The 25,337-nt window shown below is 39.4% G+C and overlaps 1 protein-coding gene across 1 annotated transcript in view; it reads right to left on the bottom strand.

Moving 5' to 3' along the window:
• Positions 1-3,660: 3,660 nt before the first annotated feature.
• Positions 3,661-25,337, bottom strand: part of LOC146003625 (uncharacterized) — a 499,287-nt gene continuing 477,610 nt past the window's right edge. Inside the window, exon 5 of the mRNA XM_083141947.1 lies at positions 3,661-3,954. Within this exon, the coding sequence (XP_082998073.1) occupies positions 3,849-3,954 (106 nt within the window). The 3' untranslated portion in view covers positions 3,661-3,848. The remainder of the gene's footprint in view (positions 3,955-25,337) is intronic.

The raw sequence follows: 25,337 nt of genomic DNA, 5'->3' as shown, positions 1-25,337 counted from the left end.
CCAAATCGCTAAAAAACAAAATGGCGGCAATACGAAATGAGGTCCTAATAACTTTTGAGGGAGCAGAAAGAAAATAGTGATCTTGGTGTCAAACATTATGTATTTTGGGTATGCTGAATCCAAATATTATGTTTTCTAATCTGAAATTTTAAGCTATGTGCTCCAAATCGCTAAAAAAACAAAATGGCGGCAATACGAAATGAAGTCCAAATAACTTTTGAAGGAGCAGAAAGAAAAATAGTGATCTTGGTGTCAAACATTATGTTTTTGGGTATGCTGAATCCAAATATTATGTTTTCTAATCTGTAATTTTAAGCTGTTTGTTCCAAATCGCTAAAAAACAAAATGGCGGCTACATGCATCCATGCAATGCTTCGTATCCATACTTTTGAACTAGGAATAAAACAGTGTAACAGTAGGTTTTTAATACAGAAAAAAGTTTAGAACATTTCTGAAGTAAAGATGCAAAATTATAATATTATTCAAAGCATAAGACCATATTGAAATATTAACAGTACCAGTGTATGATAAATCCGCACGTTATCCTTATTCAACCTTATTTTGCCTACAAAAATAGTATACGGATATTCATGCACTCCTTAGTGCCAATATCTGCACATTTGCAAGCTGCAGTACATACAAGCTGGCCTTTCCTGCAGGAACATGTAGCGGATATACAACCACCCAAACATCCACAGGTGACAATGTCGTAGCAGGGTTGTGGAATTGGTGGCAGCGATTGAAGTTTTGTAACGAGCTGTCCATCAACCATTTTTCATCCCAAGATAGTAGGTGGTGGTAACACAGGTTTTGGTAGGACCGACTACCTCCACACCCGTTCTACATGTAACCGTAGAGCATCGGTAGTGAGGGGGGGGGGGGGCAGTGCTTGTGGTGTTTTTCCTTTGCTGAGCAGCTTTACTCTGGCTTCATCACAGCTGCTTGCATCCGGTACACCATACAACTTGCATATGAACTTCTCTGCCTTGTGTGCTGTTTCTTGTTTCAATTCGTCAACACCAAGATTTAGTAGTGTTAAATATTTTCCATGCTGTCTTCTTACTGATCCCAGCAATGTAGGATGCTGTGTCGCATCCTGTTATGGCGTGGAATGGGATGAGAGTTTCGAAGACAGGATCCGTAAATGAAAGCTTCTGCCTGACTTCATGTACTGGAATGTATGTTCCTGCTCGCGACCACAATTTCGTACATCTAATCTACCTATTGCACTAATACATCTGCATCACGTCCTGAGACAACAATGTTATCAGCACCAGAATTAAGTCTGTTCTCAGACTTCCGTTTGGGTTGGCAAGGGAGATTGGAATTGGAATCAGTTAATGACACAAAATGCGATTTAGATCCACATTACGACCTGCCTCATAGGCAGTTACGAGGCGCTGGAGAATATTCCTGTCAGTTTTCAAAATGGTTTCCTTGCCACTTACTACCAATTTAACTTCATAGAGGGACTTAAAGGTCTTTGCATTTGACTTATGTAGAGGATCACTTAACTTGACTTGTGTGTGACTTTTACCAGGGACCATCATCCTTTCCTTCACGAAGGTGTCTAGCTTTACCTGGCCCAGTGTTTCAGCTTTGAGGAGAGTATCTTGAATATCTGAAGTAGCAAAATCCTTTGTTTGTGGCAATGTTCTGGAGGAACATTATAGGTTTAGTCATTTTTGTGGTTCTTTTGTTTAAAAAAGAGGAAAAAAACAACAACAATTTTTAAAAAATGTCAGATTAGAAAACATAATATTCGGATTCAGCATACCCAAAAACATAATGTTTGACACCAAGATCACTATTTTCTTTCTGCTCCTTCAAAAGTTATTTAGAGCTCATTTCGTATTGCGGCCATTTTGTTTTTTAGCGATTTGGAGCACATAGCTTAAAATTTCAGATTAGAAAACATAATATTTGGATTCAGCATACCCAAAAACATAATGTTTGACACCAAGATCACTATTTTCTTTCTTCTCCCTCAAAAGTTATTAGGACCTCATTTCGTATTGCCGCCATTTTGTTTTTTTAGCGATTTGGAGCACATAGCTTAAAATTTCAGATTAGAAAACATAATATTTGGATTCAGCATACCCAAAAACATAATGTTTGACACCAAGATCACTATTTTCTTTCTGCTCCTTCAAAAGTTATTTGGAGCTCATTTCGTATGTCCGCCATTTTGTTTTTTAGCGATTTGAAGCACATAACATCAAAATCGAGAGTGGCAAACAAAATATTCGTAATCAGCACATCAATTACATTCAGAAAATGTTGCTTGCCCGCTTTTCCTCAAAAATGCTTCCTACACTTTTTACAGCCACATTTCTGAGAATTTGCACCTGGCTATTATCTCTATACGCCGTAAATGCTGCCGACGGCTACTTGTTTTTTTTAAATATAGCAATTGCTTTCATAGCAGCCAACGTTCCATGTGAAAGGTTTCCATGGTGAGTGCATACAGGTGAGTCAATTAAAGGTAGTGGATGATCATTGGTTAAAAAAATAATCAAAAATGAAGAGCTACATGGAACAAACTACAACAAACAGTATGAGATTTCTTCATTGAATTGAGTACTCATACTGAAGCGTAAACCAACAACATTAAAAACGTATATTACCAACCCATTACATTACACCAAATGTGAACTTCAACTGTGAAAATATCCTCACCAAATAAAGTTAGGGGGAAATAACTGCATATTCTTATTTCTGAGAAAACGCACATGCAAAATGATATGCTACATGACCCCCTTCCCATTTGAAAATCTGGATGTAATTCCAAGATGGTGGCTTTCAAGATAGCCACCATGATACACACTAGCCCCATCTGGTGTGCCCACACCCCAGCTACCCATATCCGAAATTTCATCGCCCTTCGTCAAGTCGTTTTCAAATTTCACCTTTGTTGCACGACTTGTAAATGACTTGTTCAAACCAGCCGCTTGGTGGCGCTAGTAACATCCTTATTAAACTTTCTAACATGTAAGTGACCTAGCGCTTGCGCATCATCTTCTGATAAACTCGTGAAGTCGTCGAAACTCCCCACTAAGTATATGGTTTATCGTATTTTAAGTTATTTTTACTTCACTTTCGCACAACTGTGGGTTAATTTCTATATTCTCTATACTTTACCAGGATTAAAACCCGAGTAGAATATCGTCATACCATCCTATTCAGAAGCAAAGTTCGGTTAGGCTTTTTAGAAAATGCACAAATTTATTATGATAAAAATCATCGCACAATGAACTACTTTTCTATATAGTCACTACCATTCTTAAGTCAGTTGTATCGGAACACAAGCTTTTGTAGAGACCTATCACGCTATATGGAAGCATTCCTCTGTAAGCACTCACCTTACAATCCTGACTGGGCTCCATACTTTTCCACACTTGAGAAATTCTCGCAGGTCAATGATGATGAAAATTCAGCACCGATGTGACTTTGCACGCAGGTGTCTTTGACGAGTGCCTAATAAAACTTGTGCTGTGGTAGTGCAAGTGCCTTAACAAAGATGGTACGTACCTAATGGTACTTATTTTCTGAATAGCGTGACAGCAATCACATAACCAAGGAAGGTTGCTTATCGAGTTACGAAGCAATTATTATTAAACATTTCCGTGATCTTTTAATGCAAACAAGAATAAAAAAGACTGATGAATAACCTTCATCTATTAGTTACATGAAGTCTACAAGAACATGCAACAATTCCAGTGAAACGCAGAAAGTAAAAGTACACACAACTTGAGAACTCTCACTGAAAGATCAATACAACGTTTCAGAAACACAAATAGTAACAAAATTAAACACAAAAGGGTTAACTCAGCTGCATCCACGTTCGATTACTTGCTGGTGCGACGTTTCCCGGGTTTTGTCGCTTTCTTCTTGGCAACACTGATTTCCTCCTTCGTTGCTGCTTCTTGCAGAACGGCGTATCCCACATTCACCCTGCAAATGCAAAAGAAACTAGTATGAGATATTTCAGCATATTTTCTTCAAAATAAGCTTCCATATAATCAATGTGGTGTTTCCATTTTTGATTATTGTTGCCCTGCCCTCGAGTCAGGGCAACCGCTTTTTTTCTTTTTCTTATTGTAATATTTTATTAACATGCTAATTCATTAGGTTATTACATTATAAAAATATAAGTGTGTGTGTGTGTGGGTACGGCCGTACTAATATTAATTAATTAGTGTAACTCAATTTTTAGGTTCATATATTCTCTGTACAGTAAATATGTAACACTCCATATTCTATCGGATCTCGATTTAATTTTTAAATTAAAAATATTGATGAAACAAAATATAAATATAATTTCTTGTCTAACTTATTTACATAAAAATCGTTAAAAACTTTTCTATCTTTCAAGTTAGTATGCCAATCCTTTCCTTATGGGCCATATCCAACTTGGATCACTGTAAAGCGAAGTAAAATAAACCAAATCAATCATCAATCTCCGTCTAAAGCCAATGGGTACCCTTGCAAGTACAAGTATTTCCTGCTCATATTTGAATACAGCCTGGGAGTCGCCAGAAATTTCTGTAGGGGGAGGGGTCAGAGCATTGATAATATTTGATTAGTAGAAAAATAACAATAATTATTATTATCACGATTGTTTTGTAATTTTACAATAATAACTGTAAACTAATTAAAAACAATTTTATTCCTATTATTATTATTATTATTATTACTATTACTGCTACTAGAGAGTTTGCTTCTCGATGCACCAGACGAGTGAACATCCAGCACGACTGATTTCCATTATTTTTTCACATTTCAAAACAAGTAGTGAACTGAATTTCATAGTTATTGTACGAGTTTTATTAGCTGTTACACACCTCGTTCAAATATTTTTTCTCATAAAGTTTATATTGTGTTACGTCTCGCATAAAACTATAATCTGGATTAAATATGAAAATATATACATAATACATATAATATCGTTCCTGTATTTCACACTAAATTTTCGATCTACAGGGTGAGGCAAAAGTCCGGCACCACCCTTTTAATTTGAAACCGACTTGACGGAGGGCAATGAAATTTCGGATCTGGGTAACTGGGTTGGGGGCACACCAGATGGGCCTAGTGTGTATCATGGCGGCCATCTTGAAAGCCACCACCTTGAAAGCCACCATCTTGAAAGCCGCCATCTTGGAATTATATTCAGATTTTTAAATAGGAAGGGGGTCATGTAGCATATCATTTTACATGTGCGTTTTCTCAGAAATAAGAATATCCAGTTATTTTCCCCCTAACTTTATTTGGTGAGGATATTATTTTCACAGTTGAAGTTCACATTTGGATTCTACAAGATGTACTCTATGTTTTGCCCGTTCTGTGCTACACACAATGTAAGACGTTTCAGCCAGTCCTCATGGACACGCAATAACACTGCAGGGTCGACAGAGTCACATGCTTGTTGGATCCGGTGTTGGAGATCAGTGATTTTCTCTTGATAAACTATGGCTTTAAGATGACCCCCAAAGGTAAAAGTCAAGGGGCGTAAAGTCCAGAGAATGGGGTAGCCACTCAGTGGGTCCTCTTCGACCAATCCAGTGACCCGGGAGCTGTTCATCCAACCACTGCCTGACACATAATGCGTAGTGCGGAGGCGTGCCGTCCTGCTGGAAATAGGCTGGTAATTCGCCGTCTGGGTTCATCAGTGGGGGGAACACATCTTCCTGGAGAATATTCACATATATCTACCCATTCAGGTTGCCATGGATAAAGACAGGTCCCACAATTCGGGTGTTCCATATCCCGCTCCACGCCATTACCTTTGCCGCACCGACTTCCTTACGAGGATATATCCGTCCACGATGGGTTGGTATCTGACCAATAAAGATGATTCTGCATATTTACCTCACCGTTCACGGAAAATATGGCCTCATCGCTAAACAGAACACTTTTCGGGAACTGGGGTCCTCGTTGCAACGAGCCAAAGCCCATTTTGCAAACTATAACTGCCTGTCTGGGTAATCCTCAGTTAAGAACTGCTGCATTTGAATTTTGTAGGGATGCCACTTGTTAGTATGCAACACACGGAGTATGGATCTCTGACTGACTCCTGACACTAAAGGCAAACGCCGGGTACTGCGTTTCGGGCTCTTGACCAAGGATGCCACGATTGCCGTTGCTGTTTCTTCGTCGGTAGCTGTTCTCGGCCGTTCACTACGTTCTCTGTTGCACACGGATCCTGTCTCCTTAAACGTCTGCATTACACGCAACACAGCGGTATGTGAGATGTCGTCTCTCTCTGGATGCCGGGCATTGAAATCTTCTGCAATGACCCTGGCACTGCGCTCCCCACTTATAACAACAATTTCGATCCGTTCTTGGAGGATTAGAGCCATGTTAGATCACCTGGAACAAATAAATACCAACCCATTACATTACACCAAAATGTGAACTTCAACTTTGAAAATATTCTCACCAAATAAAGTTAAGGGGAAAATAACTGCATATTCTTATTTCTGAGAAAACACACATGTAAAATGATATGCTACATGACCCCCTTCCCATTTGAAAATCTGGATGTAATTCCAAGATGGCGGCTTTCAAGATGGCCACCATGATACACTAGCCCCATCTGGTGTGCTCACACCTAAGTTACCCGTATCCGAAATTTCAGCGGCCTTCGTCAAGTCGTTTTCAAATTAAATGGGTGGCGCCGGACTTTTGCCTCACCCTGTAGTTCAGTTTTCACTTTGGTTATTCTGTTCGAACACTAACTAAATGAATTTTATTCCTATTATTAACAATAAGAATAACAAGCTTTTAGCTTTTTTTGTCACTTGAAATGAACGATACCAATTTCCAGGGGTGATCGGATGAACCCTTTCGACCCCCCCCCCCCCCCCCCCCCAACGTCGACGGCCATGGAATACAGCGATGGACGTAATTTATGTATTTGGAATCCTGTATTGGTGCTCTCTTTCAAGTTGACAAAAAGCGAACAACCAACTGCAGGGGGAACACAATCTCCTGCACATGTTAAGAATCACGTACACGTTCTTTAATGGCCACAGATAACACAACGGGGTCCCGAAAAATCTTCTGAAAGTGGCGACGCTGTAGCTTTATGGGACATAGGGACCGAGCTCTCAAGTGCCTGGAAACTACTCCGAAAGGTCCGTGACGTCACCTAGTGCAGTTCGATAACGCCAATTAAACGAGCAATCGAGCCCGTAGCTTGCAGCACGCGAGATTGCAGTCTTCTTTACTAGACTTCTGCACTCGTTGTTCACTTCTTTGAAATCGTGGAAGACGAAAGTCATCCAGATGTTTGGTTGTATTTCTTCTAATAGGTGGAAAGGAAAGTCTTAGAACTTTTTAAAATCCTATGAGACTTCTGTGGTGAAAAAGAGGTGTTTAAAACGCGGGGAAAACAATGTGTTCTTAATTTTACCATATTTGGAGCTGCAGTCAAAGTGCAATTCGAAAGATTTCCGTTTCCAGTCCAATATTCCGAGAGAACTGCGAAAGGTGTTCGCTTCAAGTACGGTCTATCACCTTTCGGACACGGCCAAAATTATTTAATAAGAATTACTTTTTAAAAATGTGGGTGCAAAGAAGCGAACGTAAGTTGATTGACACAAACGCAAAACGCAGATAAGAGAAATCTAACTTTACATCTACCGCGCACAATCTACATCCTATCTACAGTGCATAGGCGCCGACTCCATGGGGCTTGGGCGGGCTCGAGCCCCCCAATGTTATCGATGTGGGGGCAGAGTCCCCCAAATAATTTTGCTTAAGAGAATCTAATGTATTATTTTGCTTCTCTTGTAAAGTTTACTCTGAATTGTGCCACATGAACTTAACTTTAAATACACATTTGAAATGTTCTAGACCATCAACTTTAAGGGGGCTGTGACCGTCAAACCATCAACTTTGGGGGGGGGGGGGGCTATGACCAGAGACAGCAAAACACATGACTTATTACTATATATTAAGTATATAATTATGAGTATTGTTAACATTTTTACTAAAAAGATTTTCAAAATAAGATGTGCATGAACTAGGAGAGTGGATGGGACGTTCGGGCTACAAATGGCTCTCACATGACATTCAGAACGAGATCATTGATATATTAGGGAGATCTGTTTTGCGCTCCGTGGTAGCAGATATTACAAGTCGGGAATATTTTGCTATTATGGTTGACGAAACTTGTGACATATCCAATTGACATTTTGCATTCGAACTGTAAATGAAAATTTTAATATTTTTGAGGAATTCATGGGCTTTTACGAGATTCCGAACACTGAGGCCAAAACTTAAAAAAGAGAGGGAGTGAGTCATTCATTAATTTATTTCAGTGATCAGAGCCCCCCCAATAATTTTGACAAGTCGGCGCTCCTGAGTAGGTGATAACATCTGTGGCATCTAATCCTGGTGTGTCATTGACCTTACCCGGAAGGAATCCTGGTTATTACCCAGTAAAATATTAATTATCTGGAAGAAACTGTTTCACCAATGTTAACAGAGAAATTTCTATTTTCTAGAAAGTTGGAAAACCATTTGAAAAATCGGGCTGATGATCCCATTTGGCCGAGTATATAAAGTAATAATTGATATAACAATAATAATATAATAATATAGTAATAATAATCAGAGTTAGGATTTTTAGGTGCGCACCTTTTTTTTCGTAGTGAAAGTGAGACCTCGCTGGAAGGACTCAGTGTGTGAAATGTTGCCTCAACGTGAGAATGGAGCTAATTTTACAGCACCTTTTTTCCACTTTTTTGATAACCTTTCTCCTTCCCTCCCTTTTCTGGGACATTTATATATTTTCCCCTTTTTCGTGTTCTTAATCGCTTTTCCTCCCCTTTTTGTGTCCTTTTACTGCTGTTGTTAAATATAGCTATTTCATTGAATTTTTCTTTTCTTTTTTCGCAACACTTTTATCTTTAAGATGTTTTCACATTGTTAACTGAAATTGAATATATTTAAACTGTGCTTGATTGTTGCCTATTTGAAATCAACAATGGAAAGACTGCTACTGATATGCACCATATCGCCGTTATTTTTTTAAGATAGAAGGAAGAAGGAAACGCAGTTTGGTCTTGGAAGCAGTGAAGCAACAATGTGTTTCTGAAGTGGTGGGTTTCACGTTTCATGTGTGCGCAGTGGACAGATATTGTTTGTGGATGTAAGTTCCTTACCTGCTTTTTCACTCTGTTACGTAGATCCTGTTAGTGCATGTACATTGCCATGCCGAAAGTGCCCAGATCCCGATTTCTCAGTCTCGCTCAAGAATTTAAGCACGAGTTCATAGAAAGTGATGGAACTGTTATTCGATGCACGGTTTGTGATACGGGAATCACATTAGATGAAAAACACCAGAGAGATCGCATCCAGCGAACATATTTCCAGCTCTAAGCATCAAAAGAACAAGAATCTGCAAGGAAGTAAATCTCGGCAGCCTCTCTTACGCAATGCATTTGAGCAGTGTTCTTCCAAGAACAACAATTTAAAGGAATTTAATGTTGACTTGTGTGCATCTTTTACACAGGTGGGGATTCCGCTCAACAAGGTGAACCATCCGGCCTTGAAAGGGTTCCTTGAAAAGTACACACGGTTGTCAGTGCCCGATGAGAGTACGGTAAGGAAAAACTATATTGAACCTGTGTATGAAGAAACTGTTCGTAAAATTAAGGTGAAAGTGTCAGATTGCGATATAGGTGTCATTCTGGATGAGACGACAGACTCAATGCAACGATATGTTTTGAACATTTTGGTTTTTCCTCTGACAGGTGAGGAAGTTAAGCCCATGTTAACTAAACATGAGTTGCAGAAAACCAATGCCAGGACAGTGATGCAGTCCTTTATGGATTTCTGTCAAAAACTGTGGCCCGGTTGAATTCAGTTCGAAATTGTTGTTGTTGTTGTAGTTACTGACCAGGCTCCGTACATGCTCTCGGCATTTAACCAATTGAAGCCATTGTTCCCTAAGTTAAAGCATGTAACCTGTTTGGCTCATGCCCTTCACAGGGTTTCTGAATCTATTAGGAACGAATACAACATTGTAAATGACTTCATATCTGATCTGAAGAAAATACGCCTTAAGGCCCGAGTCGCATTCTTGCCTACAGAGAAACTACCTGCCTGCCCCTGCCACATTTCCCCATCATTACTCGCTGGGGTCATGGATTGAGTGTGCTGCATTTCTGTGTGAAAATTTTGAAAAAATTAAGGAGTTTGTGCTTTCCCTGGATTCAACCGACGCAGGTGTCTGCTCCCAGACAAGATGATTTGCAAAAATAATTATTTTGTGTACATTCCTACAAGTACCTGTCGACAGCCATCAAAAGCTTAGAAGAACAAGGTGTCGAAAAGGAAAAACAATGGGATATCTTTACTACTGTGAGGGGGTAGTTATGTGACAGTCAGATTTACCGTCATTATTATTATTATCATTATTATGCATGTATGTAGCGGTAAAAAAGACGTGTTGATTCAAAGTGTTGAGTGTTTTAATTTGTAAGATTACATATTTGATTTTTTGCCAAGCCGACGGGAGGAACGAGACGTTCGCGTGTGTTAAGGGTGAGCACCTGAAGGGTCACGCTATGCGTCTAAAGCTTAGGAAATTCGACCGTAATGACAAACATTTAAATATCTCGGTTTCCAACGGTCAGATTCATGTGAAACTTATACCAGCGCAGCGGCATGTGTGCAAGGACGGATGTGTGGAGTTTCGTCACGATCAAGCGACAATTACGGACGCCAGATCAAATCGGTTCTAATTGATCAGTTTGTGGACAGCGATCGCAATTGAGCTATGGGCGACAGCCAGGCGGAAGCTTAATCCACACAAGTAAACTTCGGACACGGTCCGTCCTAGTTTGGAGACAATAGAGCGTGGTGGAATAACCTCTTCGGAAGCGTCACTCCAACGTGCGCCTAGCGTCCTTTTTCAAAATCCAAATAAAACGAAGGACATGGTTTTTCGTTACACAGTCTTACCGCGATCCTTGTAGCGAGAGCAGCTCCGTGCTACCTCTCCATATACAGTTTTGCCGCGATTCTTGGAACGAGAGCACCTTCGTGCTACCTTTCGTGTACAGTGGACTTTGTTGTGTTGTGCGAACACCAGTGTGTGTGATAGGCAGTAAGTCTACACGAGTGCGCCTACCTCAACCGCTGGGGGAAGTTGAAGCGAGACCGTGTTTCCGTGATTACCTTACGCCATTTATAATTTTTGAGAAACGAGGAACACCGGAAACTATGGCGGGCTAGAGGAAGAAGAGAGATGGGGGCGTTACGTCGATTCGCCCGATGTCAGAAGAAGCTACGCCGATCATGCCTATCCGCCGCCATGGAGAGAGAGAGAACGTCGAACGCCGCCCTATTGATACGCCGACGATGCCTACCATCCGCCACGTCGACGCCCTGACGACGCCTACCAGCCGCGACAGAGAGACGTAGAGAGAGATGTTGACGCCCCGACGACGCCGACGACGCCTACCATCCGCCACGTTGACGCCCCGACGACGCCGACGACGCCTACCAACCGCGACAGAGAGACGTAGAGAGAGATGTTGACGCCCGACGACGCCCGCTCAGATGCGACGTCCGAACCGCGCCATACCACGGAGATCCACCGATCCCGAGAGGAAGAGGAGCCGGGGAACTAGGTGTTTGAACCCTTTTTGCATCTTCATCGTCACGACCAAGGAAACCTTTCGCGTGGATACTATGTGTTTTCAATCGCCCGTAAAGACGCCAGGATGCACCCCGGAAGCTGAGAGATGGTAAAGTATTCATCTGTGTGAACCTTAACACGTGACGGCCCGATTGATTTAGAGAACGCCCTTGAAATTCGTCGACATTTTGAAAACGCCCACTCAACTCGAACTTCATACCAAACTCCCGTCGCGCTTGTCATTTGTAATCTATTCGTCTCAGGTCAATTTTTCTTATTCCTTGTGATATTTTTTATGATCTTAAATTCATTGTTGTTTGTGCTCCTTTGTATTTGTTTAAAGTGCGTACTATTAGAGTAAAGCGCCGCCCGCTTAATTGCATATTCTACTTGAGGTTTGTTCATTTTTATGTGTCAGCGCTGTGTCGCTGCTAGCTATGTCCGGCCGCATATGTGATTATTTGTTAAAGTATTTGCCTGGTAATATGAATTGCTCGTCGCGGCGAAGTGTTTAAGTCCCGCCTGCTAGAGAGTATATGTTTGCGCCACTCAACGGAGGTTATTTGTTATGTTTGGAACCACGTGAGGTCCTGTAAAAGGAAAACGTCCGCCCACGTGAATGTAATTGCCGTTGAGACGCCTTTGTTTATACTGGTCAAGTAATGTATTGTCACCGCGCCGACTAGTTTCTTTTTTAAAAAACAAAAGGTGAACTTAAGTAAGGGCTGGCTAGGATTTAAGTAGCACTGGAGCAAAATCACAAATGACCTGATTAGACAAAAAGTAAGATAAAATTAATTGAGAATGCAATAATTAGGGCTTGTCGTCATAAAACCTGTACATGTCATGTATAATTTCTTGTGTCGATGACCCCATGAGGATTGAATCTGAGAGAGAATGTGAGAGTGCAAGTGTGGGGACCTGTAATAATTCCATTTTTTGTTGGTTATGAATAGAATATACTTTTTATTTTCATGTTAATTTTGGGCTATATCATTTTCGTATACATGTCGCTACCCGTGATTTTCAGGTATGCAGCTAGCCGCTTCCCGGCTACAGGTAAAGAGGTGGTAATTTGAAAGTACGTATGTCTGTGTTTTTATTCGATATGGCTTATTACTATGCACTGTTGGTCACCGGTTCCTACACACGAACTTAACCTGGACCGTAACGCTATTTCGCCTGTCCGAGGGAGATTTTGCCGCCTCTATCTAGGTAGTGGTAGCATTTGTTTTCCCGGGCAAGGGAGGGCGTAACATACAGTTAGATGGTTTTGCCAGAGACAAACTTGAGGCGTTCTTGACAAGAATCCGGATGTTTTGGAATTTGCCACTTCCACAGAGTTGCCATTCCGAGTGAATACTAAGTTTGCCCCACTTGTTTCTGTGGATGTAGAGAGAAGCTTCAGCTTATATAAAGATATTTCATCTCCAAAAAAGAAACAAACTCACTTTTAAAAATTTAGAAATGCTTAATGTTGTAAGGTACAACAGCTTTGGTGAATAACTGTAACACAACCTATGTGTGTGATGTGTACACAGCTTCGAGTTAATAGCTTAGACTAATAAAACAGGAGGGAAAATTTTAATAAGTAGTATAATTATCAGCACCTTCCCCCCCCCCCAATCAGCACCTTTTTTGCCCCTTTTTGGGTCTCATTTTAGCACCCTTTCCCTTCCTTTTTCCCAATGAAATTTTCCCCTAAAAATCCTAACTCTGATAATAATAATGTGCTCTTGCCTGTCACGTATTGAGAAAGTGGATTTCCCAGCAACTCGCCCTCCACAACATAAGACAAAAAGTCTAATTCACATAGTGTGTAAAACATCAATAATTATAATAATTCTGTCTCTCAGAAATAGGACGTTAAGCGTAAAGAAGAGACGTTGAAGAGCAGGAGAGACAAATTAGATTTAGCGAAAGCGGTAATTTCTTGTTGGTACAATTTGACACCGATCTGCCTGGTATGGCACTGGGAATGAAACAATGGCTGTGAGAATGGTCGTTCCGGCTGCTTTATTTCTTCCTCGAAATCGCACTCGCAGCCGAGACAGCGCAAGAGCCATTTAGGTGCCACCGAACGATTACAATTACCTTGTCGTTAGGATTACGTCATCAGGGCTAAGTTAGGCACATTTGCGTTGTTTCTTGTTAGCAACTATTTCAACGACTGGAAAACGCTTCCAGACAACGAAGCATCAAGAACCAACCATGTTTGCATCTGGTTTTTAATGTACTGTGTCAGCATGTGAAGCGAACTACCCTAAAAGTGGAAGCTATGTGCAAACCGCGCTTATCCCAACCTGTCACCTTTCCGGAGCTAACATTACTTGTCAGCTTCTGCGAATCGGGAACGAGAGAAAAATGTCGTCAGCTAGACTGCGAAGAGCGAATTGGAAGCAGAGCTTACGCAGTGTTGCCACTTCCTGCTTTATTCCTAACTTTTTTTGTCATTCAAGAAGTTCATTTTGCGCAATTATCGATGTAGTGGTTAGCGTGTTGCACGAACACTTTTGCATCCCCGTGTAACTTATTTGTGGCCTTGCTTCTTTGAACAGAGGAGGGTTGACAGTAGATAGCGACAATGCAGCGAGGTTTCTGCTTGAAAGTTCAACATTCGGCGAGCGCGGCAACAGTGACAGCTTATGCCAAGCGCTGTTTGGAGTAACCATTTCAAACCTCCACCACCAGACACTTGTGAGCGGATAAAATTATATGACAATTGTGCACAATTGCCATTAACCATTCCAGATGTCTCTAAAAGCTGTGAAAGATTGCATAAGAACGGTGCTGTTGAGGCAAACTGCATTGTACGTACCTCATTCATACGAGGACACCTCTTCCCGAAGTTAATGCAATTGTCCCAGAAAATTCTGAAAACATAAAGTCACAAATCTCAAGGGCAAACAGGTTGCGAACTATGTTATCAGTAGACCTCGGATTTTTAGGTTCTAATAAATGTACTTTTAGGGTCCTAAAATAGGCTCTAAAAATCTAAGATAGGTCCTCAAAATTCTAAAATAGGTTCTAAAAATATTAAATTAGACTAAAAAAATCCTGAAGTTGGTTCCAAAAAACTTAAAATGGTTCAAAGTTCCTGAAAAATACTAATTAGGTACAACTGTTAGAAACAAAATTTGAAAGGAACCGTCAGAAATTTTAATATATATATATATATATATATATATATATATATATATATATATATATATATATATAACCATCAAATATTCATTTCTATGCATACTTTTCAAAATTACCCACTAATTATTGCAATACTAATACTTTTGCTGTTAGCAAAGGATACTTAACGATATGATAAATGAATTGTGTATAATTTCCTGCCCAATATATAACAATCTTTTTCACATTATCCTCAGACAAAACCCCGCCTTTTATCTGTGAGGATCATCTTATATGCTGAAAAGGATCTTTGAACAGAAGCATAGTCAGTGGTGCAAATTTGAACGCTGAAATGTTATATCGTAATGCGCGAATGCTAGAAGCACCAAAAGTAAGCAAGACTATGCGCATCAGAAGTTTACACTTTGGACTGTGCAGGTAACTGGCGCCAGACATTTTGCTTTGCTTATAGCTTTGAGCCCCCCCATGTTATCGATGTGGGGGCAGAACCCCAAAATAATTTTGCTTAAGAGAATCTAATGTATTATTTTGCTTCTCTTGTAAAGTTTGAATGTTCTAGACCATCAACTTTGGGGGGCTGAGACCGCTAAACCATCAACTTTGGGGGGGAGGGGGCTATCACCAGAGACAGCAAAACACATGGCTTATTACTATATACTAAGTATATAATTATGAACATTGTTAACATTTTTACTAAAAAGAGTTTCAAAAGAAGATGTGCATGAACTAGGGTAGTGGATGGGACGTTCGGGCTACAAATGGCTCTCACATGACATTCAGAACGAGATCATTGATATATTAGGGAGATCTGTTTTGCGCTCCGTGGTAGCAGATATTAAAAGTCGGGAATATTTTGCTATTATGGTTGATGAAACTTGTGACATATCCATCCGTGAACAATTGACATTTTGCATTCGAACTGTAAATGGAAATTTTAATAGTTTTGAGGAATTCATGGGCTTTTACGAGATTCCGAACACTGAGGCCAAAACTTTAAAAAGTGAGAGAGTGAGTCATTCATTAATTTATTTCAGTGATCAGAGTCCCCCCCCCAATAATTTTGACAAGTCGGCGCCCCTGTTTTAGGTTCTATAAAACTTCATCAGTTGTCGCGTTTTTTGAATGAAACGCTGACGTAACTTGTTATTCCTCATTTACCTGCAAAGGAAAAAAATAGGTTGAAAACCTAAAAAAACGAGGTCTAGTTACCAGGCAAGACGATTCGACCGAAGGAGGGGCGTAAGAGGTGACCCTTCCTGAGGACACTCAACTAACAACATCACTTCCACGTAGTACACCCTGCAGACCATCGAGGCTCTGCCGTCTGGATCATAAGCCAGCATAATCCTTGGTGGGGCTCATCTTGTGTAGTCACTACATGTTTGTGATTGTCCCTTCATCCATCCCATCTTATCACCAGTCATCTTCATCTTCGTGATTAACAAAAAGTGGCAGAAACGCGAAGTAATATATTCATTTATTCATTTATTCATTATTCATTATTCATTCCCTCCTAGGTTAGAACGATAGTATTGGTCAATAATGGAATCGTTACAAGCCAGAAGTGTCCGTGACTGTACATACGATAATTCACTACATATGGCAACATAAAGTCACAAATCCCAAGGGCAGGCACGTAGCCAGGGGGAGGGCTAAAGAGGCTGAAGCCCCACCCGAAAATCCTACAAATATCTAACTTAACTAGTGTATAGTGATAATTAATTTTACTTTCTTAGCAGGATTAAACATTACATCGAAAAAAATTAGTGTATAATAGAGGAACCAGATTATATTTTTAAATTCTACTATTCAATCCAAAGAATAAATGGATCCGCAGTAACAAAATTTATAGTTTTCTTTGTGAGAGGTCACACAATTGGCCCTAAATTATAAAGCCTTTTCTTAACGGAATGTGTAAAAGTTAATGACAAAATATAATAGCTATGAATTTCAGTATACTAACTGTACAAAATGTAAGATAAATAATGGACAACACTTGTGTTGGATATACACTCACACAGTGGATCGATTAGTAAAGTCTCTCCATATATAATAATATAATAATAATAATATAACAATAAATTTGGATTGTGGAATATTTTTAATAACTTATAATAGTTATTATTGTAAATAATCCTGGTTACAGGCCTGCCCAAGACCAAACATAGTTGGCAACTCTGTTATCAGATAAGATGGGAATCAACTAATAGTAGTTTCCAGGATAACTACCGACAGCCGTGGAAGAATCTGATTGATATTTGATTGATTGATTTGATTTATTTCACATACTTCGCTTTTCTACCACTTTTGGCTAATCGCGAAGATAAGGTTGGATGGTGATATGATGAAATGGATGAATGGACAATCACAAATACAATTAGACATCACACAACACAAGTCCCATTGAAGATTATACTGTCTGTGGTAGACACCAGAGCCTCATTAGTCCGCAAAAATGCAGTCCAGGGTGTATCCAGGGGTAGGGCTAAGGGGCTGAAGCCCCTCCCGAAATCCAACAAATATCTAATTTAAATAGTGCATAGCGGCAATTAATTTAACCTCCTTATCAGGATTGAAAATCTTGCATAATAATTTGTAACCGAGAAATTCATCTTCAGGGTTTTCCTATTTCGCCTTCAGATGGCGGCTGCTGATAAGGGATGAGCCCCTCCCGAAATAAAATCCTGGCTACGAGCCTGAGGGTGTACTATGTGGAAGTGATGTTGACGTTTGGGTGTCTTGAAGAAGACACCCAAGATATGATCGTATAATATAATCTATCTATGAGCCCAATTTTCTGATCAAGACGCTTCATTCAGATCTGTTTGAAGTAGGAAAGGAGCAAGCTAATTAAAATACAAACGTCTTTGTCAGAGAAATTTAGCACATGCCAAAAAAACCATTGTCAGAGAATGGCCTAGAAAGAAGGTGAATGGACTGTTTCTGTCAACCATGTTTGGTGTCGCTGGCCTCAGGTGGCGACTATCCTCAATTATGGCGATCTGCAGTGCAGGGAAAGTTCACTAAACGAGTTCACAGAGGAACATTTAATTCTCGACAACAGCTGTTTCCGACAGGTGATGATGCCTCCTGCACAGGCCTTAATTCCGACGCATGCACGTAAATATTTGCAACACATGGTCAAGTGATCAACACTGAAGGTATCGTCGTTGGATGACCTGTTCAAAACAGCTGTCGTTTTCCACAATGCCTTCAAATTCTTTGTAAGTAATCGATGCGCTTGCAACCATTCAGGACCCGACACTCGGCACCAGAGGACATTGCAAATTTAAGGTTGACCACTCGAAATGTCGACCTCAGCTAGCTCTCTCGTGATGGGCAATGCAAAATAAAACTCCTGGCATTCTGTTTTATTACCTAATTTCATTTCAATTTGCATTCCAGTTTGTAATCTGATTCACGCCATCAAATAGAGTCTGTCTGCCCAGACTACGATTCGTTGGTTGATTGGTTGTTTTAATTCCACTTTATGCACAGTAAGGCTAGTCGGGAGTGGATCTACAGTTTGAAATGGGATTCGAACCACTATGTGCCTCCACCTGGTATCGAACCCGAGACCCCTTGATTACAAGGCGGCGACGCTACCACTGCGCCATCGGGGAGGCCCACAGACTACGAGACAAGTTCCATGTATTACCACTCATATTGACTGCTATCCCAAACACGTTGGGTTCAGGGACGACCTACAGAGTTTGGAAAGTTACTTTTTAAAAGAATTTATTACCTACAGTTACTTATTTTTTAAAAAAAATACTCAGTTACTGGCACTTTATGCTGGAAAATTTCTTGCCGAGAAATGACACAAATTCAACGATCAGTAATTGTAAGAGAAATAAATATATGAAGATTTACATGTGTTTTATTTATGTTTCTGGTACATGAGTCATTATATATTAATATTATGCAGACGTCCGTGGCGGAGATGTTATGACAACGTGCTACGACACCAGAGATCACGGGTTCGAATATGGGTGTTATTTGCAAGTGTCCGTCATCAATTTCTTCATGCCTCATCTTTGCAATTAGCCAAAAGTGCCAGAAAAGTGAAGAAAAATAAACCAAATCAATCAATTAATAGTGATACTATTAAAAGAAAAATAATAAGACGTCACGAAACATAAACAGGACATAAAAGGCAGGCTTAATTCAGGAAATGCATGTTACTTTTCTCGTCATAAACTTTTGTCTTCTCGTTTAATATCTAAGAAACTAAAAGTTAAAATATCCAAACGGTAATTTTGCCTGTAATATTATATGGATGCGAAACATGGCCCCTTACATTGAAAGAGGAACATACATTGAGAGTATTTGAAAATAAGATCCTTATGAAAATATTTGGGCCTAAAAGGGAAGAGGAGACAGGTGAGTGGAGAAGGTTACATAATTTGTATTCATGTCCAGGTATTATTAGAATGATTAAATCCAAAAGACTTAGGTGGGCAGGTCATGTGGCACGAATGGGAGAGGAAAGAAGAGTGTACAGGATTCTTGTTGGGAAACCTAATGGTAAGAGACCAGTAGTAAGACCAAGACGAAGATGGAGGGATAATGTTGAGATGGACCTAAAGGAAATTGGTAGGGATGGAAAAGAGTATATAGATCTTGCTCATGATAGGGACAGATAGAAGGCCTGTGTTGCTGGGTTCAAGAAGGTTAAAGAGTTAGTTAGTAACGAAACATTGTAGGTTAGTTTTGCGCACTCACATTCTAATTAACTAGATATTTTTAGTTGAACACCTTTAAAAGATCTCAAATTGTATGGATCCAACAATTTTATTGTTTCACTTTTTTGTTTTAAGCATGATTATTTGGTGAAGTCTACAATTCTAATTATGTCATAAATATATATTACCAATTCTATAAAAAAATGAAGACATCCAATCAAACATTATTGTTATAATAATATTTGCTCTATGCACACTAACAATTACCACTCAATAAAAATTATTATAGAATCGACGAATTGTAATAAAGCGTGTATGTTCTAAATTTAGCATGCAGAGGAGCTCCTTGCATTAGAGGTGATTCCATGACTTCCAGAGAACATACACTGAAGTAAAGTTGCCATTGTAGATCTTTCCCCACGTTACAAATTTTCAAGTTAACAATTTAAGTGTTGTAAAGTAACTGTAAAAGAACTGTTGCAAAAAGTAACTCTGTTACAGTTAAAGCAGTGGCGTACCCAAGGGGGTGTTGCTGGGCGTTATATTCCCCCTTTGGCCCAGTATTCCTTAAAAAAGGAGCACGACAAAGGCAGGAAAAGATGGGAAAATGAAGACTGACTACCAAATAAATTGATATTTGAATTTAAAATTTTGGGTGCGTCAGCACTAAGGCTATTTTGCACCCGTCACATTATACGGGGTCCAGCTCCTTACCATTACACATAACAACTCTAACGCTGTATAACTAAAATCATAAAATATTCTGACTTTCATTAAAAGCTGAGGCTGTAAAGGGGCACTCAGCACACATAAGGACAAAAGAACAGGACAATACAAACAAAATTATACTGGCCATGGGGCCAGTCGCCAGAGCCTCGTTAGTCTGCAGTCCAGGGTGTACTAACTACCAAATAAAGTATAACTCCTACCCCCCCCCCCCTTTTCGAAAATCCTGGGTACGCCACTGTGACAACTAACAGTAGATAGCTAGAGTTAGAATTCCTGCTCATTGATTGAATTAGGTTCTTTCGTCTCTTTTTTTGTTACTTTTGGCTAATCATGACGATAAAAATAACTGTTATTTCCAAACACTTTCAGGCACATTACCGAGGAAAGTTCATGTTTCGTCTCGAAATTTTGGACGAGAACCAAGTCCAGATCAATAATCAAATCAGGGTCGTTAAGGTCCAGGAATTGTAAATGAATTCTATTCCGGTCCAGGAGAGAAAATCATCAAGCTAATCCTCGAAAATTTCTTTTGTGATGTATTGGTGTAATTAACAAAATTATAATGGATAAGGCTACTGCTAGTACACCACCTAATTTATTTGGAATTGATCGTAGAATTGCATATGCAAATAGGAAATATCATTATGGTTGAATATGTACTGGTGTTACAAGGGCGTTTATGGGTGCTGGACCGTAAAGAACCATTTTATCTGTAAAGTATTTCAATTCGGTCCAGGAACCTTTGTGGATCAATTTAAATACGGTCCAGCAAAGTTTTTTCCATGAATTAATAATAATAAATGAATAATTGAACCGAATTTAAATTGTGCGAGAAAAAAGGTGCCAGTTCTGTTGTGTAACCCAATTGAACCAATTAAAATTTATATGTTCCTGAACCTTTAACGACCCTGAATCAAATATCGAGATTAGAACGAGACCACAGGCCCAACCATTCAACCACCTTAATCCGCCCTTGAATCAACATAAAATTTCAGAATCATTCCTTTGGTGCAATACAAATCAAGTGGGTAAATATTAAGAGTTCATGCTTAACTTTGGGTTTGACTTTAACAACTTCCAAATGTCATTTACAAAAGATGGTGGGTTGAGAAAACGTTAGACTCAATATATCTTAAGCTTTATCGCTTCCTCTTAGGGTAAAGGAAGATCCTTACGAGTCCAGAAATAGATTTCCAACTGACACTTTGTGAGAAAGTCCAATAACTTATGTAACTTGGAAATCATCTGATGATAAAATGTTAAGTATTCTGTGATTCTGTTCCGAAAATAAACTTGGCCTTGTAGTAACCTTCCTTTAACTGATATAGTCGAAGGAAAGACATGCACTGGTAGAAAAGAAGGAAAGAAAAAGTTTATTGAATTTGATTAAGGGTGTCCGCAGTATTTTTATCTTTTCTCAGGGGGTACAGTAAAATTGCATATCTTTCCCTTCAGAAACTTATAATTAAAAGTTTATTATTATTATAATTAATTTACAAATCATAAAATTCAAACGGAATTAAAAACGTTTTTGGCATTGTGGACTAGTACAGACATGAGTTCACTATTTAAACTGGATTCTAGCAAACTTAAAACAACAATTCAAACAATGTGCCTTACCACTTTTCCATAAACATCTGTCACCTTGTAGAACAACATTTCTTTGTCGTTTTGTACCTTTGCAGGATGGACAGATACCTAACAGAGACCACTTAATCTACTGTCCCTCATAGTACCTCCGATCCATGTTTTTACACTCTGAAGGGTACTTACAAAAAGTAATTCAAAATGACGACGCGTGAATTGATAAGATGAGATCCACACTTCGGAAAATGATTTCCCAACTTTTGGAAATTCCAAACAGTCGAGAATCCCGAAGGATCGTATTTAAAAGTGGTTATTCTTGATATTTTCTGCAGTATAATTGTCTGAAATTTCTTGAAAGTAACAGTTTTTATTCCAGTAGTGCAAAAACAATCATTTCAGGGTAAAATAGCGTGCATAATTCGAGATTTTCACGGCGTCGTGAAATGGAGATTCTTTTCAGTGTCGAACATCGAGATTATAAAAAACTCTACTCCCATTTCCGTCCGACCAAACATTTTCCATTCCGCGTACTTCTACGGCAGTCAACATGTTTCTGGTGGAAATGTTCTTGCATTATTTTTTTGTTTGACATGGCGGTTAATTGCTAGTTAATTACAGAAAACTGTATTATTTATAATAAAATATCGCTACAATGTCACCATGAGTTGTTTCCAGATGTCTCAATAGGACAAGTGGCCCCCCTGGTCTCTCCCTGAGGGCGCCCTTGAATTTGGTGAAGACAAGAACAGAAGCAAAGTAAGAACGAAGTCACAGATTACATTTTTCCTTTTTCCTTCTTTTTTCTTTTAAAGCAGGAAGAACAAAAAACACTTATCACACTTACCAGCATACCCTTGACAGAACGTCAAGGTCAGTTCTCATTAAAACTCGTTGAGCGCGACAACACATAAAAACACATTGTTCTGGAATTGTTCCGTTGTTGGTAAAGTAGAAAATGAAGAAGAAACAATCTTGATTTGAAAATTATACTGAGCTATTTACCTCTTTATGTTAATGCAATTATGAGAAAGAACAACGACTTGTTGAAATGATGGGACATACAAAATAACACGTCGATGCTTTAATTCTTAGGAACTGACCTTGAATTACTTTACTTCACAGGTTTTCAAACTTTTAGCTGTCGTGGCTCACCTCTACTAACAAAATCTGTACACTCCTCCCCATGCACAATAATAATATATACCTAGGTATATATATGTGACGTGACCATGAAAGATCAACACAAAATCTTTTCATGTGTTTTTTTACTGTTGGTACACATACAAGTCATGGGGATATAATGTGTTACGAGTAATGGTGCTCAATTTTTTAATGTTTATAAGATGGTGTCATTTCATTCAGCAAAACGATATTCATGAGACAAATAGGATGAATACAGACAGTCAGAAAAGCTGGAACATATTGTAATAGATGTTAAAATCAGGCACACAGCAATGTTTGGATTCCTTTATTTAATTGTAGTCTTGTTTCTTCTAAAAGCCATGCTCAATGTACGAGAGCAATCGCCAATGGTTTCATCCTTCTCTTACAAAGCAACTACTTGCTTTCAAAGCCTGACGCCTTGTCTGATAGGTGCAGGATACCCTTGTAGAGATACATTAAGAACATTCAGTTTGTGGAAAATATCACAAAGGAATACCAATTTCTGCACAAAGGCACCATCAATAAGGTTTTCTGCATTGGCATGGTCTTCTTCTACAAGGCACAGAACGATTACAGTTTTAAAACATGAGATATGACAACGTGCGTTGCAGCATTACAGGAGAAGCAACTGGTATATTTTTATTGATACATTTTAAACTTTCAGGAAAAAATAAGTATTTTCTCGGAAGGCCTCGCTGCTCCCCTGCTGGAGGCGCGCCGCACAGTTTCTATACCACTGCTTTACTTTATAAACTTACATCACTCGCATGTCTGGGTACCAATCCAATTCTCTAACTAACTAACTCTCTAGCCTTCTTAAACCCGAAGGTCTTTGGCTGCAGCCTGTACCTATCCTGGACAAGATCAATCCAATCCTTTCCATCCCTACCGATTTCCTTTAGGTCCATCTCAACGTTATCCCTCCATCTTCGTCTTGGCCTTCCTACAAATATCTTACCTATCAGGTCTCACAACAAGAATCCTGTAAACTCTTCTTTCCTGTCCCATTCGTGCCACATGGCTTGCCCATCCAAGTCTTCTCGACTTCAACATTCGAATTACACGAACTGTTTCCACATACAGAACAGAAACAAACTAAGAACACAGTTACATATTCTTCACTCAAACAATCCCATCCTCGAGAGTTTTTAATTTTCTGTACATTTATTTTCGCATCATAGCTTTGGTCTTTTATTTTATGCAAGATCCATTTCAAAATTAACATCCTACAAGTACTACAGAGTAGGGATGACCAAATCTGGATAAAAGTTTATTCGGATATCGGACATTTTTCTATCGGATTTAAAATATCCGAATATAGGATATTCTGATATCGCGGTGGCTCAGTCGGTAACGCGTCTGACTACCATGCTAAAGGTCCCGGGTTCGATCCCCGGCCGGTTCAAATCCGGGAACTTTTCTAACGGTGGAAGCGGCCCCGGCGCCTACCCAGCGTCGAATAACATGGGTACCTGGGGGAAACCCTGGGGGGTAAAGGCGGTCAGGGGCGTGATGCTGATCACATCACCCCCACTCACGACCGGATCAAGAAAGTGTGGGGCGTTACCCCCACACCCCCTATACGCCTTCATGGCGTGGTGCTATGCACAGGGGAACACTTTACCTTTTTACCTTTACCTGATATACGGATTATCCGGATATTCAGATTACGTAATAATCAAAATCTAATTATTGATAACAACTCGTTTGAACCAGTTTCCAAATTCAAGTACTTAGGATTATTACTAACAAATGAAAATTATATTAAAGAAGAAATAAAAAGCATGCTTAATTCAAGAAATGCATGTTACTTTTCTTTTCATAAACTTTTGTCTTCTCGCTTAATATCTAAGAAACTAAAAGTTAAAATATACAAAACAGTAATTTTGCCTGTAGTATTATATGGATGCGAAACTTGGTCCCTTACATTAAAAGAGGAACGTAAATTGAGAGTATTTGAAAATAAGATCGTTAGGAAAATATTTGGACCTAAAAGGGATGAGGAGACAGGTGAGTGGAGAAGGTTACATAATTTAGAAGTACGTAATTTGCATTCATGTCCAGATATTATTAGAATGATTAAATCAAGAAGACTTAGGTGGGCAGGCCATGTGGCACGAATGGGATAGGAGAGACGAGTGTACAGGATTCTTGTTAGGAAACCTGATGGTAAGAGACCAGTAGGAAGGCCAAGACCATAGACGGAGTTCTGGAGGGGCCAGAGGGAGCCTGGCCCCCAACTTAAAAAATACTAAAAAATAACACATGGTTAAGTTCAGTTACCATTAATACATTTCTGTTATGAAGCCATACCGCAAATCTTGACGTTTGGCATGATGGCATGTGCGGTAATTGCGCCGCAGTGTACAGTTTGA

This window comes from Lepisma saccharinum, chromosome 20, assembly GCF_977018435.1.
Source record: "Lepisma saccharinum chromosome 20, izLepSacc3.1, whole genome shotgun sequence".
In the NCBI taxonomy this organism is placed as follows: domain Eukaryota; kingdom Metazoa; phylum Arthropoda; class Insecta; order Zygentoma; family Lepismatidae; genus Lepisma; species Lepisma saccharinum.
The sequence above is the reverse complement of the archived record's forward strand: the minus strand, read 5'-3'. Positions and strand labels throughout refer to the sequence as shown.